Source organism: Trachymyrmex septentrionalis, unplaced genomic scaffold (assembly GCF_001594115.1).
Source record: "Trachymyrmex septentrionalis isolate Tsep2-gDNA-1 unplaced genomic scaffold, Tsep1.0 scaffold112, whole genome shotgun sequence".
NCBI classification, from domain to species: Eukaryota; Metazoa; Arthropoda; class Insecta; order Hymenoptera; family Formicidae; genus Trachymyrmex; species Trachymyrmex septentrionalis.
The window spans coordinates 677110-685793 of NW_017304248.1; the positions used below are offsets into that span (position 1 = coordinate 677110).

The 8684-nt window shown below is 27.5% G+C and overlaps 2 protein-coding genes across 3 annotated transcripts; both read right to left on the bottom strand.

The window, feature by feature from the left end:
• Positions 1-70: 70 nt before the first annotated feature.
• LOC108752868 (gamma-tubulin complex component 2-like) lies at positions 71-6404 on the bottom strand. Of its 2 annotated transcripts, XM_018494038.1 has the most exons (17): positions 6329-6404; positions 6044-6208; positions 5829-5973; positions 5531-5702; positions 5303-5446; positions 5066-5220; positions 4835-4963; positions 4513-4692; positions 4265-4439; positions 3913-4106; positions 3136-3346; positions 2879-3047; positions 2606-2780; positions 2342-2485; positions 1789-1866; positions 577-737; positions 71-363 (listed from the first exon to the last, which is right to left on the bottom strand). In XM_018494038.1, the coding sequence occupies exons 1-17, from the start codon at positions 6379-6381 to the stop codon at positions 279-281; spliced, it is 2535 nt and encodes an 844-aa protein (XP_018349540.1). In that variant the 5' UTR covers positions 6382-6404; the 3' UTR covers positions 71-278. The 2 variants fall into 2 exon arrangements, with proteins under 2 accessions (XP_018349540.1, XP_018349549.1); XM_018494047.1 differs by lacking the exon at positions 1789-1866.
• A 919-nt stretch (positions 6405-7323) lies between these two features.
• Positions 7324-8180, bottom strand: LOC108752883. The gene is made up of 4 exons (XM_018494058.1): positions 8150-8180; positions 7917-8061; positions 7545-7820; positions 7324-7486 (listed from the first exon to the last, which is right to left on the bottom strand). Exons 1-4 carry the CDS (start codon positions 8154-8156, stop codon positions 7324-7326), a joined length of 591 nt encoding a protein of 196 aa, XP_018349560.1. The 5' UTR covers positions 8157-8180.
• Between the last annotated feature and the right edge of the window lie 504 nt (positions 8181-8684).

Genomic DNA, 8684 nt, shown 5'->3' on the forward strand with positions numbered 1-8684 from the left:
TGTACATATATTTAGGTTTAGTTAACATCACGTTTTTAATGCGTTTCCTTTTACTATAAGCACTCACGCTTTTGGTACCTTACCTCTGTAAGCAGTATCTGTGACCACGGCCTTGGATAATCAAGATTGCACACAAAGTCGAGAACTTTGTTTATAACTGTTTTTATATTTAAAGCAAATTACAAATACATTTTGTTGAAATGATCTTCATTTTTCATGTATACATATGTATATGTCTCTGCATGTGCGTGCAAGCAAAGATAAAAAATAATGTATTGTTAACCAGATATATCCTGCTGTGCATCGGTCTTCTCTCTTCCTCGACGTATCAATATATCGGTGTAAAACATATTGAAGTCAAGCCTAATTTAAATATATATCATTTAAAATTATTGTTTATATAACTTGATTTTAAAATTGATAGGAAAGATCTAAAAATTATTTTATGCACTTAACAGAATTTATCTAACAAATGGAAGGATTCTGATGGATCACGTTTTGATTGGACTTCAGCAAAGTTACTTTTTCCACGTGCAAAAATAATTTGTTTAAAAATTATACAAATAGAAATCTTACCGACATAACACATTAAGTAATTTCTCATTGTTATTATCACAACCCAAGTCACAAATTCGGTCTAGGAGTCGTGTCAATACTTTGGTAAATTTTTCATCTAATGATACAATTGTTTCTTCGAAACTTCCTGTTCCATCTTTTGCTGTAGAGTTGTTCTCAATCTATGAAAAAATATAGTCAATTAATATATTACATAAGTGTATATAACACAAATAAAATTGTAAAGCAATTTTTTGAAAATAATGAAAATGTGATACACCATATCGAAGTTTTATTTAAATAATGTCTACTTTTAGCAAAATATTTATTTTGCAACTGCGCACCGAGATTATGTTACTTTACAATTATTGAAAATTTTCTTCGCACTGATTGAATTATACTTTTAGATCTGAAAGTATAATCCAATCAGAGTGAAGAAAACTTCCAACAATAAAATAAACGTTCTATTGAACGCGGTTGATGATAGATAATAAGCAAATAACTTCAGTAATAAATTATTATCAAGTACCATGCCTTTTACGATTAATTATAAAAAATATAATTATTATCCTTTCTTAAAATTGAATATAAATAATAATACATCATTATAAATTATAACTCTCGAGACCAATTACTACAGTGTACAGTGTACTCATGTAATATTTCAATATTTTAAATGTAGATTTTTAATTTATATGACGAGGTATACATAATTTAGAATAAAATAACAAATATTTAAGATATTATAATATTGCTTTGTACTTAAGGATGCAACGGATATCTGGTATCCGGCTTATCCGACCGCTTTTTTACAATCCGACCATACGACCGAATAATTCGGCTGTCCGGCCGGATTGTGAAAAAGTTGGACGTGCTGTAAGTGCGCCATAAACGCCGTTTCCTATTTACTCTGCAATAAATAAAGTTACAATAAAGAACGACATATTGCCACCATATTTGTCTCCGTGTCCAGATTCTGACTAGAGGATCTTTATATTTTTTATACATATATATAGAGTATCCGGTAAGATTAATATTTATAAACATAAGTTGTACCATGCAAATAAATAATAATATACACACACACATATATATATATATATACACACACATCATAGTCACATGTTCTTAATAATAATGATCTTTAAAAGATGTCATCCGCAAAGAAATGCTCTTCATGACTCTAAGACTACAGAGATGCATTCGGACGAGCTTAAAGCTTTGAAAGTATACCTCATATTCATAGACATCTTCCTGACAGGTACCGATCATGGATGTCAATTCAGCATCAATGTAGTAGCGGCTCATACGCTTAACATTAGTAGAATATTAAAAAACTTAGTATATAAAAACTTAATATATCAAACTCTCATCCATTATAGTTTTCTTTCCCACTATATCTTTATTATTTATTTCTTAAATATTATTTATTTTTTTAAATAAAATTTTATTTTTTTTAAATAGCTTCAAATCAAATATCACGATTCAAGAAAAATATTAAATCAATCTATAAAAAATATATTTAAATTGCTACATAAATGTTTTATATAAAACTATTATACAAGGGAAAGAACATGAGACTTAAAGTATTTAGTATATTCAGAAATGTATTAGTATATTCAGAAATGTATTAGTATATTCAGAAATATATTAATATAAGTAAAGCGGTATAACGAATCCAATTGAAATAATAGTCGCAACTTAGAAAAAGAGATCGTTAGTTGTAATTCTATACATGCAATGAATTAAATAATTTCTAGAAAGAAATATATAACAAAAGGTTCACCTGCATAAAATTGCAGAATTCTACGCATATGGCGCATATACCGGTGATACAGCTAAGAAGATCAGGGTCCGTTAACATACATTCCTTCAAATAACTATCTTGCAAATCTTGATGCACGCTCAGTACATCATCAACATTACTAACCTGGTATTAGTTTATCAAATAAATATGTAAAATCAAATATAAAATATATGTATTTTATTGACATAAAAAATTAATATTAATATTGTATTTTTTTAATAAAAATGAGAAATGAATCATCACCTTGCTCATCTTATTTATAAATTTTAACCAATTTGGTTCCACGACTTCTACCATCATATAATATTCCAAATGTTGTATACAATCAAGCATTCTCTGTCGTAATGAAAACGCCTGTCTGTAAGCCATAGCCACTTCGTGCGTGAAAGTCTTCGCTATTTTATTGCTGATCCATACTCTATAATCCATCAAATTAAAAAATTTTATTATTTTACTTTTCTTATTTTAAAATTTTGCTATGAATATAAATCGTATAAATCTGTTAAAATTATTTACCTGCATAAAAGTCTCTCAACATATTTGCAATAAAACAGATGCCTAAATAACATTTGATAACAAGCTATGGCCTTTCTATTAATAATTAGAGAAACTGGCCATTTAACATCGTAATTGAAGACAAAAGCTTCCAAACCGGTTAAAACTTTACCTGCTTGAAAGCAGTACTCTGCAAGGAAGATTAATTTTTGTTATATTAATTTTTTTTATTTAAATATAACTATATAAGTATATATAATATTTTTAATGAAATATACCTTTCTCATCTCTAGTTTGAATAGAGAGTATTCTGAACATTTGATATTGTAGATCGTATGGAAGTAATTCCGGCTTCAGATCATCTTTATAGGGATCTGAATCTGCAGTGGACATTCGCAAAGCAACTTCGAGAAGAGATGCTAAACGATGTAGAACAATATCATACATACTCTTGTTCAATTCGGCCTCACAAAGATTCATAAGTTGGACCTAACGGAAAATTAGACAAATATTTTGACAAATATTTATATAAAGAATAATAAAAATGTTGAGAAATAAATATTTAGTAGATTCTTAACATTTTTTTTTAAAGAAAAGGAATTCAATTTTAAGCATAAAAAAGTCTAGTCAATTCATAAAAGGAGCGGTAAAAATGATCTATATTTATTCGGACTCTTTGACTTATTTTTTATTATTCTATGCCCTTAAAGTTTATGATTCTTTTTTGGGAACACCGTATATTTCATCCCTGTTTAAAATTGCATAAACAATAGGAATGAAATGTTAATATATTTGCAGTAGTGATAAAAATATAAATCAGGATGTTGAAGACTTTTACTTTAAACTCTTTAAAGCACTAATATTAAATTCTTATTAAAGCTTATATTACTGTTATCTCAAAATGTACATAATATATTATCTATGTATCTATTTAAATTATAATTATCGTAAATCTTTTCATCCAAAAACATGACATAAATAAATATCTAATAAAATTTTAAATAAAATAAATAAAATGAAACTAATATTTAACAGCATGTAACTTATTAGCTTACCACGAAATCTCCTTGAGCAAGAAGAAAATAACTCTTTACACTACGTAGTCTACCCATCAGATCATTTTCCTTCATAAGTACCTCTAATAATTTTCTGGCAGCTTCTGAATATGCCCTATCAATGGCAGCTATGTATTTCTGCCCTTGATACTGATAGCTTAATGGTTCTTGTTTTCCCCACTGCACTGTTTTACCTACATATAGATTTATTAAAATTATAAAATAATTTGTAAACTGACAATTTGCAAACTAATTGATCAAAAATATGATTAACGATTATTATGTAAACCAATGCTCTATTTATCTTTTAATAATATAATAAATACTAATATATTATTTTACATTAACATACCACATTGTCTAATCACATTAAAATATTTTCCTGTTCTAAGTATAGTTTGTGCATGTTCATTCAAGAATACAGGTATTCTTTCTAATCGCATAGTATACCTCTTTTCCCAATAATCTGCAGAATAATCCACGGGAAGTTCTTCCCTTTGAATTAACTCATTATCTTCTACAAAGAACTGATAAATAATGGATAAGTATGAATGTATCATTTATAACATACACCATAAAAAAATTTGACTTAATACTAACTTCCTGATATGGATCGCATATCACTCCTTTGTAAACCCACTTTTCTAAAATTTGCATATATGGCATGCTCGCCGCTTGCATCAGATATAAACACAATTCTTTAGACTTTGCTTCACCACTGATATTGTTTAATGTTTGCTCATGCAAAAGGCTCAATACTTTGCCCCCTCTGGCATTCGCCTAATATCAAATGCTTTACATCATATTATACTTCTAATGTTTTAGTTATAGAAAACATAATCTATATTCTACAATATTCTACATATATATTTAGAAATAAGGCTAATTAAAATTATTTAATTAACTGATGTTTTAGACTAACCTTACATATTGTGGATGTAATTTGAGAAAGTATGGACATTGTAAGCATAGTAGGCTGAATATAAAACCATAGTTTCTGCAAACTTAATTTACCATGAATGTGTTCTGTTTCAAGTTGCACAACAAAGAGCTAAAAGACAGCAAAATTGATGTAAATTAAGATATAGAGACAAAAATATATCAAATCTTTGACGTTCTGTCTTGTCAAATTGTAGGTAGCAATTTATTATACCAAGTAATCCTTCAGTAGAGATCGTATAGCTCCTCTCAGAGCATGATTGACTTGTCCATCATCTGGTGAGACCTTTTCTTCAACAAATCTCACTGTCATGGAGTAATAAGAAGCTAAAGGTAATATCTGTTGCGCTAATTGCTTAAATGATATACCTAACAGCAAAATTCAAAACATTTAACTTCATATTTGTAATGATTGTTACTCGAGATTAAAATTTCTGACGGTGTTTCTTACCAACATCCGGTGATATATTGAAAGTTTTAACGCCATAAGGACTCGTTAACGGTTCCGAAACAATATACGATCCATCTACTCCTTTCAAACAATATAAAATATCCCAAAGAAGAATAGACTCCTGAGATACAATTGGTACAACTTCTATAAACATTAAATATTTTAGACATGCACATTTCATCGTTTTTCAATCTTGTGTTTGAAAGAGAGAAAAAATTATTTACAAACTTTGATAAAGTGCTACAGTGGTGTCACTGTGAAAATCCCAAGTTATGCGTGGACGTTCTATTACCCAATTATGTTTCACTGAAGTACCATCACTTTTCTTACTGATTGAACAAACTTGCTGATTTAATTTCTTCCCTCCTTCTACAGCAGCTTTAATAACAGTTTTGCAAATCTATTAAATTAAAAAAATTAAATGTGTATACATATACCAGTATATATTATGTAGAGACAAAGTAATTAAGTTATATAACTGATGGAAATTTTATTAAAGATATTGTACTTGTATATTATACAAGACCTTTGGCAAGTCTTCTTGTGTAATAGTCGGATCCTTTAAAGAACTAGTCGTGGCTCTCGGTAGGGATCTTGACAAGTATTTCTTCAGTTCCTCATCTTGAGATATCAATTCTAGAGTCTGTACAAATGGACCAAGTAAATCTACTCTGAAAAAATATATTTTTTGTTATTTTTCTTCTGTAAATTGTAATATCTGCTTTATATAACGCAACTAACTTTTTTGATTTTAGTTCTTCATATTTTTGTATAAATAATTCTGGTACGGACGAAATCTTGGCAAGGTGTTGAATACAGCTGTGAGGAGCAACCGTATTTAACGTATTTGTTGTCAAGCTTTCTTTCTGTAGCTTTTCCAGGTGTCTCTCCGGAGCAGATTCCGAACTAAAAAAATACACATATTTGTTGCGAGCAATAATGTTTTATGTAAAATAATGCGACTTGACAAATTTCATTAAATCTACATAATTTTGCGAGTTACAAAATATGGATTTTGCCGCTTACCCCAATAATTCAATCAACTGCACTATTAAATGATGTAATTTAAATTCACTCATTGCGCTTTTGATTACTCCAAGTGTCTTTCAATTGTAGCACTCGCTGTTAAATAAATTTAATAGTATTGTACAGAGTATACAAATATTTATTTAAATTTGCATGGAAATAATCATTTTTAATATACGCATTTAAATTTTAATCTCTTTACGTTTTTAAAAGCCTCTTTGATAGGTTATGATTATTTTCGCGTCATCTGGTGAGAACTTTGTCAACCCATCTCGCGGGAATATTTAAATTCCATATAACAAACGTATTTAGTTATATCAAACTACAATATTATACAAGATATATCAAATATGTTGTTAACTTAAATGAATTAATTTTCTTTACAATCGTTTATTTTCGGAGTATTGATATTACTTACAAATAAAATCAAAATTCTAAGACTTCAAAAAACATGTAAGTAGTTTATGTATTTAATAAATGATAAGATGTTCTTAATAAATACAGCTTATATAATTTTAATACTACAACAAATCGTTGACAAAACGTTGCGTTGATAGAAAAGTGATACAAGTATTACAAAAAATTATTTTTGAGATGATAAAAAGAAATTAATCTTAAAGACTATTATAATAATATATATTTTTGTCGAAATATATGCGACACATATTGTCGATACATTGGTTATATGGAAAAATATCACAATTTAAATAAGAATTGAAATTTCGTTATATATTTTATTATATTTTAAGATTATGGCTGTATTTTTGAACTCATAATTGAAAATATATATAATTATAACATGGAAAGAGAGAAGTGAAATTATGTATAATCACTAATAAAACATTGTTCCAATTCAGAAAACATTTCAAAAATGCTCTACTAAAAAAATTGTTATTTTTAAAATGTGCTATTTTTCTATTAATACGACAAAATGTTTTACGATGTATATTATAAAATTATTTTAATTTATATAAACTAAACGATAAGTTCATGAATTACATGTCGTCTTTTTGGGGAGGTGTAAAGTACTGCATTTCGTTGTAAACTAGCCGCTCAATTTCTATTTCGGTAACAGTTTTTGCATTCCCTGATATTTCTCTCAACCCATCGTTATTTTGCATTTTTGAAGCTAGATTGAAAATCAGTTCATTCGAGTTGCTGAAAACAGTACACATCAAACGATCGATTGATTGTAAATATCTAAATTAATATATACCTGGAATTCATATCGCTGTTATTATATTTCATAAATGGGATAATTTGTGGAGTAGTATAAGTTGTTAAGCAATTGTGATTGCTAACAGAAATAACGGCGTACTTAGGCTGCTGTAACTTTTGTGAAGCTTCTGTACACCAAGCTTTCCTTTCGTTGACAGATTTTTTAAATCGTTTCATCAGATTTTGATCTTCGTCGCTGAATGCACACTTTTTTTTTCTTGATATATACGATTTGCTTTGCAAATCTTTTATGCTAAAATTTTCTTTATCTTGCCTGTTCATATCAATTAAAACATCGACTTAAATAAAAAAGTATATGTTTATACGCAAGAAATTATCCATATGCAAATTAATTGTTAACTGATGTTACGTTTTATAATTTTTATCAATGATCGTTTTCATATTTGAAATAAACTCTTCATCATCGACGTTTTCTGTATCTTCTACAAAAATGACGTCAGTAGTCTGCTTTTTCGTTAAATTGTTTCTATGTATGAAACCTGAACTTATTTCTCCTGTACAGAAACAAATTCGTATCTCGCAGAATCTTAATAATAAAAATATATATGTATCATTTTAATGGCAGCTACAATAATAATTTACCTGTCATAGAGAGTGAAATATTTTTGTAATCAATAATATCATTGTCATTATTTGTTTTCTCATTGTTTTTTGTTTTTGTTGCAATAAGTTGATGTGTTTTATAATATGAATGGTTGCTATTATTTGAAGATTGCGAAGTCAAAGGTTTTTTATTTATTCGTACATCGCGAATAATTTTATCCATAGTTTAATAAAAAGCTGGATATAATATCTGTATGAAATTTAAAAAGATAAAATATATTCCCTCTATCTTTGAACAATTATTCTTCTAACAATTTTGTACATTATAAAAAATATGATAGCAGTTATAAAAATAAGTAACAATAGTTAATTAAACAATATCGTCCAGCATAAAATTTTTTTCTAAATTTTCCAGAATAATAAGAAATTATGTCTTTTTCCCTTTTATATTCTATAAATTTCATATAGGTTTTTTATTTTACATTATACATGAAAATTATTTTTATTAATAATTTAAATTATTAATGTATATTAATAACTTATATATATTTAATTATTATATATATACTTATAC